Raw genomic sequence first — 16,070 nt, 5'->3', positions numbered from 1 at the left:
GCGTGACCGAGACCTTGGTGACTGAGTTGGGGAGACAGTTGCTCTCTCTCAGTTTCTCGGTCCTTCACCAATCACGGGCTAGCGGGTGGGGGGGAGGGGTGGTGGCATTCATTTGGGAGGCTTACTCCTTCTGGGTGCTTCCGTCCCCAAAGATCACCAGCATTGAATGTGTTGGAATGGTGTGTGATATAGGAGAGAGTTTGGCTGGTGTACCGAATACCCAATGCACCGACCAACACCATACCATCCCTTCTGGAGGCTGTAGCAGGCTGGATGTTGGAACACCCAAGGCTTTTGGTCTTGGGTGATTTCAACATTCATGCCGATGACGCATGCTCCACTCAGGCGACAGGCCTAGTGTCATCCATGGCGACACTGGGACTCTCTCAATATATAACAACCCCCACACACCAGACTGGGCACCTGCTGGATCTGGTCTTTGCAGCAGGAGCGACAGTGGACCGTATTACTGCTGATGCAGTGCCATGGTCGGACCACTATGTCCTGAAGGCCCATGTGAATGTTCCACTCCAACCCTGTTTGGGTGGCAAGCATATTTTAGCTCGCTCGCGGAACCAAATGGACCCCATGCAGCTTCAGATAGCCCTGCAAGATCCTTGCCCCCCTGGCGATTCTCTAGATGAGCTTGTGGAGACCTGGCATAACAGGCTCTCCATGGCAACTCCCCATTCAAAGCTGGCTCCATGGTATACCCCAGAGCTAAGACTGATGAAACAGGAGCTGAGACGGCTAGAGAGGCAGTGGTGGCGTGTCTGCGATGAAGTGACAAGAACATCCTATAGGTTGTTTATGAGAACCTATGAGATGGCAGACAAAGCTGTTAAGAGAACTTACGGCCACGATTGCATTTGCGAGCTCATGCCCAGCACAATTGTTTAGATCAATTCGTCACTAACTACCCTACCACAGGGTAAATTATATGCTAGGGAACTGGACATAGGCTGCAAGGCTTTTGCGAGCTTTTATTTCACTCCACTCTGTTTGGAGGAAGTTCAGAACACTCTCCACTGTACACCCAACTACTTGTAATCTGGACCCATGTCCATCCTGGCTTATAAAGGCTGGCCAGGGCGAACTACGGGCTCCCTTGAGGGAAATTGTTAACCAGTCCCTATCTGAAGGGACCTTCCCTCAGCCTCTTAAAGAGGCAGTAGTCTGCCCCCTTCTAAAGAAACCATCTTTGGATCCGGCCGTATTGGAAAATTATCGGCTGGTATCAAACTTGTCTTTTTTGGGCAAGATTATCAAGAGGGCGGTTGCGGTATAGTTACAGAGCTTTCTGGATGACGCTTCCATGCTAAAACCTTTTCAATCTGGTTTGCGCCTGGGTCATGGGACAGAGACAGTTCTGGTCGCTTTCATAGACAACCTCCAGAAGCATCTGGATAGAGGTGACTTGGCAGTACTGATGCTCTTAGACCTATCAGCCGTGTTCGACACAGTCGACCATCAGTTACTGACCCGCTGCCTCACCGACGCTGGGATACAGGGGTTGGCCTTACAGTGGCTTTCCTCCTTCGTTCAGGGTCGGGGACAAAGGGTGGTGATAGGGGAGAAACTATCTCGATGGCACCCACTTGTATGTGGTGTGCCACAAGGGGCAGTTCTCTCCCCAATGTTGTTCAACATCTACATGCGCCCCCTTGCCCAGATTGCCCAGAGGTTTGGGCTGGGATGTCATCAGTATGCAGATGACACCCAGCTTTATCTACTGATAGGCAGCCAGTTCAACTCCTCCCCAGAAGATCTGACCATGGCACTCCAAGCTGTGGCAGGCTGGCTCAGGCTGAGTTCACTGAAATTGAATCCAACGAAGATGGAGGTCCTGTACCTAAGTCATGACAGTCTAGGAACCACGGTCTTATTACCGACCTTTTTTTTTTTTAACAAATTTTATTAAGTTTTACATGGAAAATTATGGAATGGGGGGAAGGATCAGGGATAGGGTACAGAAAATAAAAGGGTAGGTTACAGTTATTACTACATAAAAAAGAGACAAAGGGAAAAGTATAGTTCATTATACCTGCAAGTATCCAAAATTAGTACATAGATATTACCTTTACATTCTATAAACATTTTATAACCTTTTGATATTATTATAAAATCCTACTGTTTTACATATTATTTAGTGGCATATTCCAAATTCTTATCTATCTTGTCTGTGATCATACAAAACCAAATCTATGTATCTTTAATCTACATAGAACAACCAAAGAGAGAAGGAAAAGAAGCGAAAGAAAAGTTCAGATTTTGGTCTTCAATACAAGCTTATTGACCAAGAGGTTTTCAGTTTAGAGCAACAGCAGCTGCGCTTCTTTATCTATATTACTGAGGAATCAAGGCTAATGAAAATAAAACAAGCTTCTCATTAAACATAAACAGATTCTAAGTTAGCTGGATACAATTATAATGCACATCTTATTAGCAAATGTAGATAACTTTAGGCACCTACTTGAAAAGTTAGCTGTCTTTAATGGGCAAAAAGGGTGTGTTTCCTAAAAAGAAAAAAAAGTGAGAAAGTGAGAGGGGAAGGGAAAAAAACCCCTTGAAATGCTGTTTTTACAGCAGCACTCATCTCCAACTACACAAAGCAGGGCAAAATTGCTCCTACAACATCATGCTAAACAGAGAAGGAAACCTTGCTAAAAGAGAAGATATCTATAGGGAAGATTCATCTCAATCATATCAGATTTCTTGGGGGGGAAAAAAACTCTCAGTGGATTAATTTATTGGCAGATATCTCAGTGCATGGGAATAAGCAAAGGGCACCTCCTCCAGCCATTCAAAGAAAGGCAAAAAAAAAATCCAGTTATGTACCCATTTTCCTTATATTCCCTTTCACACGCCTTCTTATGTGTGTGTGCGTACCTTTGTTTATATGTATGTGTATAATCTAGCTATAATTCTCCAAATCCTAATTAAACAACCTAACCTTTTAACCTTACGTTGGGGTATATTTTAAAAAGTTTTACAGGTTATTAACATCATTAAAAACCCTCATTTTTAACAATTGCTAAACCTTCATTGTGACTTAAGATTCACACAAAAATCACAACAAAGCAAAACAAAAATCCCATTCAATTTGGGGAAAAAAAACCCCAAATAGTCCTGCTTTGAGTTTTGAAGGGACCCTTAAAAATCATATTCCAAAAATTAAGTCCCAAAGTATTATGCCCATTAAAGAACAGTCTTATAATCTTTTTCCTGAAAGCCTTCCACATTTTCATTCTCTTGGGTCTTACTTTGCTAGAATCCACAATTTTTTTCCCTTCTAATCCTGACTGATATTACAGCAAACTTGCAAGTTATATCAATGTAGCTTTTCTGTTTCTTTATCTTGTTGATTTGTGCTTTCTCTTTCTGCAACCAAAAATCAGAAGCCTCTTCCATTTCGCCTTTGCACAATACATTCTCAGACACTTGTATATCAGCCTCTTCCAATTCGTAAGATATCTCTTGTATACCTTGAGATGTCAAATCCTGGATATTATTGGTTTCGCCACATTTGTCCAGAAGCTTTTGAAAACAATCTGATAAGAGTTCTGTTAAAGAGCCAATTCCCTGCTGAATAGAGAAGATGGTGGCCATGAAATTCTTTTGAGTATTCACTTCAGTTTGAGAAACCATCTTCTCCTCAACGTGAAACAATCCAATTACAAAACAATTAAGACCAGAAATTCAATTTAGTCTCAATTAACAAATTCTTCCAAGTTTCCAATTAAGAATTTTCTTCTCCTGAGTTCTAATAGAAATTAGATCAGTCCAGACAGATTACAAGATAAGTTTGTCACATAAAAGAATCGCATCAAGCCTTTTCTCATAATATTATTGTATTGTAAGTCCCAATATTGTGTTGTTTAATTTTGTACCAAAACCATCCATAAGGAAATATTCACTCCAATTTCTTTTATTTAAAATAATAACAGTTGTTGCAAATTTGTTCTTTTAAGTTTGAAAGCCAGTCTTGCTTGGGGGGAGGATCATAGATCTTTTCCCCCCTCGTTCTGAACAGTCAGATTTAGTATAATAGTGAAAGTTTAGCTGATAGGTAACATTGCAAGAGAGACTTACTTGCAAGGCAGGTTTTTGCTGACTGTAGTAGCAAAACGCTTTAACATCGAGCAGTTCTGTTACTGGTAGCTATAGCTGGTGCCACACAAAATGGCAATTGTAGTGGTGAAGCTTCAGGATAAACAAGGAGTCCCAGGGCTCCACTACCGCTGAAAGTCCTGGGTTTTGTCACACCCCATGCTTAGAGACTCCTCTTCTGGAGTCCCTTCAGGTATCCAGGTGTCCGGACTCCCTCAAACCACGCAATTCAAGGGAGATCGCAAGTGCTGCAATTCCCCCTCGATGTCGCTGCGCTGAAGCCGGAACAGGAAGATTATTACCGACCTTTGATGGGGCACCACTTATACTGGCACCCAAGGTTAAGAGCTTAGAGGTGCTCCTGGATCCCTCCTTAAATACAGAGGCATAGGTGGCAGCCACTGTCAGATCAGCCTTCTATCACCTTCAGCTGACAAGGCAGCAGGTCCCCTACCTTGAGCGCAGAGACTTGGCAACAGTGATCCATGCCACGGTCACCTCAAGATTGGATTGCTGCAATGCCCTCTACATGGGGCTGCCCTTGTCTCAAACCTGGAAGCTTCAACTAGTGCAGAATGCGGCAGCCAGGTTGCTATTGGGGCTTCCCTTACGGGAGCACATCCAACCTGCACTGAAAGCGCTGCACTGGTTGCCTATCTTATACCGGGTTCATTTTAAGGTGTTGGTGCTTACCTTTAAGGCTTTATATGGTCTGGGGTTTGCATACCTTAGGGACCGCCTTTCCCCACATGTTCCTCAGAGAGCACGTCGGTCTGGATTACAAAATCTACTCTCAATCCCTGGCCCTAAGGAGGCTAGGCTCATGACAACTAGAGCCAGAGCCTTCTCTGTAGTGGCCCCACGCTGGTGGAATGAGTTCCCAGAAGAAGTTAGGCCCTGCAAGAGCTCATACAGTTCCGCAGGGCCTGTAAGACAGCACTCTTCCAACAAGCATTTGTAAACTAGACCATCGGCCACTACAGCTCTTAGATAACATATGGACCAACTCTTGCAATCTGTTTTACAGCAATTGCAGAGAAGACCATTTAAGATCTGCCCTACAGAGAACATCAACATCAATCTGAAATTTAAGATTATAGCACCAAAATGTCAATTTTTTATGGTTTTTATGTCATACTATATGTCTATACTCATGCACTTGCATGACCATGTAAGCCGCCCTGAGCCCACCTAGCCAGGCAGGATAAAAATGGAATTAAATAAATAAATAAATAAATAAATAAAATAAGGTGCTATTGTACTCAAATCTAGCTCTTCTGCTGCAGACCAACACTGCTACTGTCTGTAGCTATCAACTCATCCCTCATTTATTTCTTTTATAAACTAAATAGTCTCAGATTCTTCAGCCTTTTCTCATGGGAAAGGTGCTCCAACCCCCTAATTGTCTTGTTTACCCTCTTTTGTACTTTTTCCAGCTCTGCAGTTTCCTCTTTGATGTATGGTGACCAGAACTGCACTAAGTATTCCAAATGAGGGCACACCATAGATATGTACAAGGATATTATAAAATTGGTTGTTTTATTTTCAGTCCCTTTCCTAATAATCTCCAATGTCAAGTTTGTCATTTCCACTGCACTAATCTCCTAGCTGCAGGCTAAATAGAAACCCTGTGCTGGCCGTCACTCCATCCTTAAAGAGATCTCAGTGGGAACAGAACAGGATCTCTTTGAGGTCACTTTAAGGAAGGAGTGAAAGCCAGCACAGGGTTTCTTTTTAGCCTGCAGCTAGGAGATTAGTGCAAGGACACTGAGCCTAGGAATAGAAGGATAATATTTCAATCCAAAGGAAGGCAACAGACATCCCAACAGCTAGCTGGAGAGCCCAACGGTAGCTCTCCAGATGTTTTTACCTACAACTCCCATCAGCCCCAGCCATTGGCCATGCTGGCTGGGGCTGATGGGAGTTGTAAGCAAAAAACATCTGGAGAGCTACCGTTGGCCGCCCCTGAGAGTATTTTTTTTTCTCCTCTTGGAATTTAGTGAGTATATGACTACAGGTTTTTTTGGGGGGTGGGGGGGTGGGGAGGCACTAGGTTAGAATGAAAAATTGTGAATTTGTTTTGCTGCCGTTTCAGACATGGGGACATTGCTGTGAGATTTATGCGAGCTGAAGACTAAGGCTACTCAAAACTGGACATTATCAATTACTGGTACAGCTCTGCTTTCTTAAGGTGGTCAAGTCTGAAGTGGTTAGAGAAGAATACAGTTGGCTGAGCCACGCTTTTGGACTAGCTTGACATCTATTTGTTAAGAGCAACCTGCAAACGGATTGAATTACTGCACTGTGACATACTGCATATTGTATTACTTTGATGTTTGTAAATTTTCCTTGTCAAAGTGGGCTTTGTAACTTTACACATTGTTCTTAATTACAGATGTTAAATACAGATGTTAAATATAACTGATGGGTAGTGGTTAAGAATGTGATACAAATTTAGGATCCAATGGCAAAATAGTTTAGTAAACAAACTGAAAGATCATTTGGTCTGGATAGCATTTATGTGGGAAACTAATAAGTTTTATTTTTACAATTCATTTATTTCCTGTTATTGGTTATTACTAATCAGTCATGGGTGACTAAAATGTTTGTTAAATTTTTCAGCTGTGAGTTAGTATGAAATATTGAACAAAATGATTAGGCAATATCAATACTATTAGTTAAAACATCTGAACAAATGGAAGACACAATGCAATCAGTTTATACAACAATAAGATAACTTGTGAAAAAATATTTGTCTTCCAACCCTATGTTTCAAAAAACATGATAAAATTAGAAAGAAAGATGGCCTCATATGTGGAGCGCAAGCATTCCAAAATAAGAGTACAAACAGTTAACACAATAAATACTTCTTCCATTATATAAAGCAGGGTGTTATTGCTGTCATGGTCCAGAGATCACTATGCCATAGGGAAAAGGCTCTCCTTCTACCTTTTTTATATTTGTAAAACCTGGCAAAACATCCACTGGGTACAAAAGAGAGCAAGCTTGGGAAGTGTTTTAAAAGTATCTGTTTCCATCTTTGACACTGGCTTTGAATAGATTTAGGAAAGTTAGAAATGATTTAGAAAAGATTGACTTTGAATTGATTTAAGAAAAGTTCTGGCCATTATGGCAGGCAATGCTGCTGTTCGAGCCCCTTCCCAGAATCAAATGAGGCACAGGGCTGGATTGGCTGGGGTGCCTTTTGCCTAGCCTGTAACACATTTTTATGGTTTTGAAAAATGCAGAGAACTTTTACCTCTATCTGCTAGCAAAAAACTAAAAATTAGAACCACATGGGTTTTATTCCGCTACTAAAAAGAGCTCCTTTAAATTCTCACACATTTTTCATGAGGATGCCAATGCAAGAGCAAGTCATGAATCAGCTGCAAACCGCAAAATAAAAAGGAACATCTGATTCTGCCTAGAACGTGCATTCTTATTGATGGTCACCACACAGCCAATTTATTAACACTGATGTAAAAAACTCTGAATTTGCAAGCATGCTTCATTCTTTTATGGAACAGCAGCCCACCCACTTCCAGGGCTGTAATAAAGGCCACTGGGTTGTTGTGAAGATAAAAATTGGGAAGGGAGAACCACACACACCACCCTGAGATTGCTGGCTGAAGGTCAGGATAAAAAAGTATAGGACAGATTTAAGTAATAAGCTTTCAAATGTAAACATATTTCTTTAACATTAACAAAATTATTATGATGCCATTTTTATTATTCCACTGCCCTTCTCCATTCTAAAAACAGATGGCACTCTTCCAAGAAAAGTTTTACATTTTCCCAAAATGATTCAGTTTTCTCTGAGGTAACATAAAACTTTCCTCATACTTTCTTGGTAATTCCATTGTTACGTCTACAAAAGTGTTCACATGTTCCATCTAAGTGTCCATCATCAACTAATTGCTAATAGGTTATGTGATAAAATAAGTAGTCCAATCCTTAACGAGTAGCCAGTATTTAAAAGATTACTTCAGGGCATTTTTTGAGCAGGAACACACAGGAACGCAGTTCTAGCTGGCTTGGCATCAGGGGATTTGGCCTAATATGTAAATGAATTCCTGCTGGGCTTTTCCTACAAAAAAAGCCCTGAATTACTTTGTCTCTCTTCCCTTCACATGAACCAATTGCCAAGTTAGGCATTTACTCAATTGATATAACTTTTTTTAAAAATGTCATTAACCTTCAACATTTGTATCACAGATATATTAAATACTAATGCAATAAATTTGTTTGTAGTACACAGGATTCTTTTACATTCCATTTAATCAATATGTGATTGAATCAAAATACCAGGCATTGCTAAAATGAAAAATTGCACATTAATATTTGAACATGTAGACCTCACATACATCCTTAGCTGAATGAAGAATCAAGCTTTGCATGCTGTTCCTTAATCCCTTTTCATTGATTTAGCTACGAGGAAGCTAAAATGGAATCAAGCAGTTATTGTGAAATAGGCAGAGGTAAGATGAATTCTCACTGTCCCCTGCTCCCATTCCATGCTTGATCTGTAAATATCTAACTCAATGGATCAGGCCTGCACTGAGAGAAAAGGAGATTTTTCTCCAAACTTGTTATCCCCACGTTTGCAGAAAAATCTAAAAATCTCTATTGGGGGTGTTTAAATCCCCCCCCCAAAAAAACCCCCAACCCCCATTTTCTACAGACAGAGAGAACACTTACCAGAAGGGGGCCCTGAGGCCGGTGTGCTGTCTCCTGGAGGCCCTGACAAAGTTGGTTCCCAACTTCTAGGCCATTATTGCAGCAGCTCCTGGGTGCAGTGGGTCCCAGGGACCCTGCGGCAGCTGCTGCCACAGCTCCCACATTGGGGAAAGAAAAGGAGATTGTCTGAGAAGAGGATGAAGGGAAGAGGGGAACAGAGATTGCTTGGGAAAGGGGAGGGGAATGGAGAATGGGTGGGGGAAGAGGGGGAGATTGAGAAGGGGGAAATTAACTACTGTATAAGGGGTGGGGGAAGAGGGGGAAGACTGACATAAAAGGGTTAAGGTTGAAATAGGGATATGGGGAGATCGATAGTTAAGGGGTGGATGCCCCCCTCCCTGCAAGTTTCCTGAGGTTCCCTGCTTGTATAGTCTAAAAGACAAGTTTGCCAGATTTCAGGATACTTAAATATGGTGATTGGAGCCATGAATGAACACGACAAAGATTTTCAAATACAAACCTGAAAAAGAACACAAGTTTGCAAAAGTATCTGAAATCTACAAAATATTTTGGGGGGTTAAAAAAACACAAAATTATAAAGGAGCATCTGCAACTTTAACAATCAGAAGCCCTCAGTGGTGATTGCTAGGCAACCATAGGATTCTATGCTTCTTTTATGACAGTAACAGGCAGCGGAGAAGGCAAGGCCATTTCCAAGGCTGTTTTGGCATTTATGGGAGGACTCATCAGGGCTACACTGAGTGACTTCATAACATCCCACCCCCCCCCCCCCCAAGTTGTATGACTTACCTAGGCCTGGCTGCTTCTGCTAGCTACTATTCAACAGCAGTCGCTGTATGAAAGCCAGTGTGGTGCAGCATTTAGAGCTTCAGAGTAGGGTCTGGGAGACCTGGGTTTAAATCACCAGTCTGTCATGAAAGCCAATCAGATGTGATGATAGGCCAGACACATACTTTCAGCTTAACCTACTTCATAGAATTGTTGTGAGGATAAAAAAGAGAGAGAGAACATGAGGATGATGTAGGCTGCTTTGGTCTCCACTGTGGAGAAAGGCAGGGTATAAATTAAATAATACATAGCTGAAGATAGGATGCAAATAAAAGGTAGGTTGGTGAATAGGCTAAGAAGGATAAAATGATTCAGGGAAAGATAAGAGAGTATGGAGTTGCCAAGAATATGAAAAGAGTGAGAGTTCAGGAAGGGGAATACAGAAGAAAGTGATGTGACCTCCCACCAAGTCCTTAAGGCTTCCTTAAGGCAATTGTGATCGCTCTGAGATTCAGAGTATAGGGCAGGATATAAATCCAATACCTTCTTTTTCTTCCCTACCATGAAAGTGGCCCTGACTCAGCAGCAGGCATCAAACAACTTGGCCATGGTTTTCCTAGGTAGAGGCTACTGAGGGGCATTGGAGACAAAGGTAGTTTAGCTGTTGGATGAGAAAGAGAAAAGGATGCAGGAAAAGGGGACAGACTATGGGGGCTTTCAGGGAAGAGAAAGAGTAAATAGTGGGGGAAGAAGAAATTAGATTCCCTCCCCCGTAAGTCCTTGCAGGTTCTCACTTGTCAATATATCTCATTCTCAACATGGCTCCGTTTGTGAATACTTAAATATGGAGACTGCAACTGTGGACAGACAAGACAGATCATTCCACAAACCTAGAAAATTTCTAGATGTCATACTTGGAACAATGTACTCAATGTAACTTTCAGATTATAGTATCTAAGTAGGAAGAAAACAGTGTATGGAGAATAGGGGTAGTGGTAAATGATTACTTAATAGGGGCATAACATAGTAATTCCTTGACAGTTGTAAATAAAGAACACTCAAGCAAAATATGAAAAGGTGTGTCTATCATTTGGAGACTGTATTGGATATTCTGTCAGAATATCCCTTACCAGCAAACCTGCCCTATAAGAAGGAATATTTAGCTTAGCAAACAAAAATGTCCTACAAAACCTTGAAGCTGAAAGATAATAAAAAGACAATAATGCATTGTGGGGGACATACAATAAAACAAAGAACAAACAACAGCCTCTCATTAAAGTACTAGGATCTAAGGCACATTTCCTAATCAAAATAAGAGAATCATCCAGCCAATATGTTTTGGGGTCCCTGCAAGACCTTACAAGTCTTCCACTAATAACTTTTTTAAAAAGTGCTTAATACTAGCAGGGCTTTTTTTCTGGAAAAGAGGTGCTAGAATTCTCAAGAGGGAAATAAAGGAGAAACACATGAATATCCCTCATGAACTTTTAAACATTTTTTGAGAATTTTATTTCCACAAAGAGGTTCCAGATCTCCATTCAGTAATTAGAATTACAGATGAGGGAGACCCAAATTAAAATCCCCACTCCACCATAGAACCTTAGGCCAGTCACATTCCTAGCCTAATTTACCTCACAGGGTTGTGAGGATATAATAGACAACAGGAGAACCAGCTAAGCTGCTTTGGTTCCCCATTGATGGTGAAAGGTGGAGTATAAGCAAAGTAAATAAATAATAAATATAACTGAAGATGGGGGACAGATAAAAGATAGGTTGGCTGAAGAAGAAAGTAGGGAAAGGGGAGAATATGGGGCTGCCATGACAGGGGAAAGAGGAAACTTACAGACCAGCACTTTGGGCCAATTCAGAGATGGTTTAGAAATCAACCAGAAAAATTCTTCAACACACAAACATGTGCCCCGCATCCCGTACTTGCCCCATTCTCCTGCCTCCACAGTGCAGCTCAAAAAGCTAGAAGTGGCAGCAAATATTTGAGCAGAATGTGGAAGGGCGCAAGGGAGGCACCTTGGCATGTGAAAGGGCCAAGCCGCCCCAAGCTGCTTCCAGCTTAAAAAAAAACTGCCAGGAGCACTTGAATGCTTAACTTGTGTGTGTGGGGGGGAAGAGCAGTCTGGCTTCTGAGGTGCCTCCCCCTCTGAGCACATGAGGCTGCCTCCGGGATGGGATGCAGCCGCCTCCCCAGGGATGACTCTTTTTGGGCCAGCCCAATTTGGAACGCTTCCAATCTAGCCCAAAATGCCTGTCTGTAATCAGCCAATGGGTCGTGAGATACAGGGGGGAATGAGAGGCCCCCTGCAAGACCTTACAAGTCTTCCACTAATAACTTTTCAAAAAAAGTGCTTAATTACACAAATGGAGTAGAAGAGAATAATTTGTGCTCTGTCAGGTAGGTAACAATACATGTGGGAAATAGATTGCATTTGACTAAGCTACTGCAGCACAGTGACAGAAAAAAAATCATTCCTTAATACAGCTTCCAAAACTTCTTACATAATGATACCTTTTTTTAAAAAGTCAGAAGCATTAGTTTTTCATTAATCACCACAAATATAAGGATGTAACATAACCTCCAAGGAAATACAAGTGACATATTGAAAAGACACTGCCAAAGAATAATCTATTTTTAAACATGTTCCACTTTTCTCATGTACTTTAACAAGGATATTGTTAAACTGGGACAATCTGACAAAATGGTAAATAAAAAGGCTTTCTGTTTCCATTTCATTCTCAAACTGTGACAAAAACCTTACCAAAATCATTTTAAACAAGTCACTTTTAAAATGAATATGCTTTTCTTACCTCTCTAAGATGTATGTTTTCCTTCTCTTTCTGGTCTAAAATCACTTCTAAATGATTAACCTGAGATTCAGCCTCTGCCATCCTTCGACTTCTTTCATTGTCATCGTCCATTCCTTTGGATGGCAAACCTTTACTCTGCAACATTTCTAACAACTTTTTGATGGATTCATCTCTGGCATTTAGTGTCTGTTTCTGTGTTTCAATTCTAAGCTCCATTTCTTCCAGAGTTTTTCTTAAAAGAAATAACTCTTTTGCCTGCCTGTCATGTTCAGCCTGAAGTCTTCGAAAGTTCTCCTCTGTAAGCTCAATGGTAAAATGCTCAGCACCACGATTTCCACTTTCTTGTTGGAGGAGATGATTAAGGTCTCTCTGGGTTCGAAGCTCATCTTGGAGTGCCTGAATCGTTAGTTGAAGATGCTGCAAAGCAAAAGGAAAATCTGAATGAAATTTTATTCTGTTGAATTGTGAAAATATAACGCCTTGACAATTAATATAATCAGTGGTGAAAATCTAAGTGTGCAAGTGACATCATTTGTAATGAAGCTTCTTGGTTACTGCTGAAAATTATGAAGAGATGAATGCACGCGCAAAGACACACAATGCAAATTACAAGTATTAGTAACTGGGAACAAACAAATTCTAAGACAAGGAAGTTAAGATGTTGAGCAGTTGCACTTCCACTAGCAAATACAGCATCTCACATGCCCTCTTTTTGATTCTCTCAGACTAGATGTCTGCTCTGTTCTACTGATTATTTGTTCTAAGCATTCTAAATGGAAGTAAAGGATATTGTTAAATGGTACTGGTAATGAAAGCTATTAGTCCATTTAGTAAGCAGGATCATGGTATTAATAGCCAGTAAATAAAAGGCCACAAATTAAGCAAGCTTGCATTTTTGCAAATAAATTTACTGCAAAGAGTGAACAAACCTTTGTTCTCCTGGCATCCAAAAACTGAACAGCATGGGAAATGAAAAAAAAAATGAAGCAAATCAACAGAAAGTTTAGGTGCAAGCAAAGAAAATTCAACATAAAAAAATAGACTTAGAAGTACCATTAACATAAAAGAATACATTTTATTCTTTTATAACACATAACTTGGCAGCTCTCACACACATGCACACAATTCATGCTGTCACAATTATAATACAGAACTGAAAGATCTTGAGTTGAATTCAGAGAACCACAAGCAGACTAAAGACAGCTAACAACACGGTTCTTCAAATGCTTATGCACATGCTACTAAGAAAGATCACACAGGAAAGATCACATAGGTTTATAACAGTCATTATTACTGAAAGCCCTGATGTAGTGTAGTGGCTAGGGTATCTTAGTATCTGGGAGACCTAAGTGCTGATCTGCAGACCGTCATGAAGGTTGAATGAATGAACTTTTTATTACGGTCATAGACCAATATAAAAATTATAACACATCATGTAAAACCCCTCCTAAAATACATAAAATACATAAAGGTTGAATCAACTCTTTCTCAGCTTCACAGTGCTGTTGTGAAAATAAAGTGTGACAGGAAGAACCATGTACTCCACATTCAGATCTTTGGAGGAAGCAGGACAAAAATGCACTAAATGAATAGTGCAAACATAAGAACATCTTTGCATCTGGTTTGACCTTTCTTATGCAATATTATAGAACAAATATGAAAGTTCTTCAGCATTCAGAAGTACACAAGCAACTTCGGATCCAACTCTGAATTAATGCCTTGTGTCTAATGGCTACCAGCCTGATTATTCAGATCTCAGAAAAGAACAGTTTGTTTGTTTTTATATTGTACCCCATAGTTATGAGGTGATACAGTCCCCAGGAGAATGCAAGTTAGGGAACTGCAAATGGATGAAAATAAGGTTGAATTACAATTCTCCACAAACACACTAATATAAAAAAATTACATATACACTTAGTGGATTAAAGAGAATAGTTTGAACTTTGCCTTTTTCATCATGTTCAGGTAACTTTCAGATGTTACCTGGAAAACTGGGCTAAAACAAATACATTCATTTTAACAGGGATAAATGTAAAGTTCTACATTTAGAGAGAAAATATCAAATACACAGTTATAGGATGAGGGAGTCTTGTCTTGGCAGTAAAGGATCTAGGGGTCTTAGTGGACCATACAATGAACATGAGTCAGCAGTGTGATGTGGTAGCTAAAAGGACAAATGCAATTTTGGGCTATATCAACAGAAGTATAGTGTCCAGATCATGTGAAGTGATGGTATCATTTTACTCTTCTCTGGCTAGACCTCACCTAGAGTATTGTGTTCTGTTTTGGGCACCATGATTTAAGATGGACACAGAAAAACTGGAACGTGTCCAGAGGAGGGCAACAAAGATGACGAGGACACCAAGTCCTATGAGGAAAAGTTGAAGGAGCTGAGTATGTTTAGCCTGGAGAGGAGACAACTGAGAAGTGATAGCAGGAATGGCCAAACTGTAGCTCAGGATCACATGTGGCTCCTTCATATATATTGTGGGGTTCTCCAAACTCCCACTCTGATCCCCTCTGTATAGGGAAGGAAAGGAGAATAGAAAGATTCAAACACAGACACCATGTGTCATTCATGCAGCAGGGGTCCCCAATATGGTGTCCATGGGCACCACCATTAGAGTAATGCATATCCTCACTTCTTGGCTTTTTATGGCTGGCTTAGCCTCCCATGGCAGCCTTGTGGTTGGCTTGACCTCCTTTGGCAGCCATTTCATGGTTGTGTCCAGCACCCTGTGTCAGAATTCCAAAAGTGTCCATTAGGGTTGCCAGGTCTGATGCAATAAATATCTGGGGACTTTGGGGGTGGTGTCAGGAGCAAGGGTGTGACAAGCACGACTGAACTTCAAAGGGAGTTCTGGCAATCATATTTAAAGGAATTGCATGCCTTTTAAATGCCTTTCCTCCATTTGGAAATAATGGACAGAGGCACCTTCTTTGGGTGCTTGTAGAATTGGACCTCCTGGTCCAATCTTTTTGAAACTTGGGCGGGGGGGGGTGTGCTTTGAGGAGAGGCACTGGATGTTATGCTGGAAAATTTGATGCTTCTACCTCAAAAAATAGGAGACCCCCAAAGCCCCAGATACCCACAGACCAATTCTCCATTATACCCTAAGATAATTGATTTCCACAGGGTATAAAGAGTGCCCAGCAGACATCTCCCTACCCCACCCCCACTTTCTGATAACCAATTAACAAAGAAGAATAAAGTGTCCATTCAAAAATCCAGTCCAGTTCTTGATGTGTGCAGCAAAGCACAAATTCTGGGTATGCATGAAAATTGAGTTGGGTGGTACTTAGTTTTCCTCATTTCACATAAACACTTTTTCTAGTTTAACATTCATGCATTCAAAACCTGGCAAGAATGCCTCAAAGCACAGTGGATTCTCAGGGCATGAGCACGCATCAAGAACTGGACTGGACTTATGAATGCACACTTTATTTTTCTTCATTTGTTAATTGTATGCAAAATGTGTTTGGATCCCATCATCTACTATCCTTGTATACTCTGAATATTGTTGGATTATTATTCAAGTATTTTGAATTATTTTTTTATTTAAGATATTACACATATAATCATCTCCTATCTTAAGCAAACATCTATCTATGTGTTGCCTCCCTCAAAAAAAAAACCCTTCATACAAAAGAATGGTTTTAGACACAATCAAAAT

At 40.7% G+C, this 16,070-nt stretch overlaps 1 protein-coding gene across 11 annotated transcripts in view; it reads right to left on the bottom strand.

Annotated features, from left to right (window-relative positions):
- The window catches only part of ERC2 (ELKS/RAB6-interacting/CAST family member 2), a 1,199,719-nt gene that overhangs the window by 1,053,787 nt on the left and 129,862 nt on the right, over nt 1–16,070 (bottom strand). For 6 of the 11 annotated variants that reach the window (XM_060239766.1, XM_060239773.1, XM_060239768.1 and 3 more), the window contains exons 3-4: nt 13,326–13,349; nt 12,397–12,813 (exon numbers count right to left, since the gene is read on the bottom strand). In XM_060239766.1, the coding sequence (XP_060095749.1) occupies nt 12,397–12,813; nt 13,326–13,349 (441 nt within the window). The remainder of the gene's footprint in view (nt 1–12,396; nt 12,814–13,325; nt 13,350–16,070) is intronic. The other 5 variants (XM_060239767.1, XM_060239769.1, XM_060239772.1 and 2 more) reach the window with 1 other exon arrangement.

Source organism: Heteronotia binoei, chromosome 5 (genome assembly GCF_032191835.1).
Source record: "Heteronotia binoei isolate CCM8104 ecotype False Entrance Well chromosome 5, APGP_CSIRO_Hbin_v1, whole genome shotgun sequence".
Classification (NCBI taxonomy): Eukaryota; Metazoa; Chordata; class Lepidosauria; order Squamata; family Gekkonidae; genus Heteronotia; species Heteronotia binoei.
The sequence above is the reverse complement of the archived record's forward strand: the minus strand, read 5'-3'. Positions and strand labels throughout refer to the sequence as shown.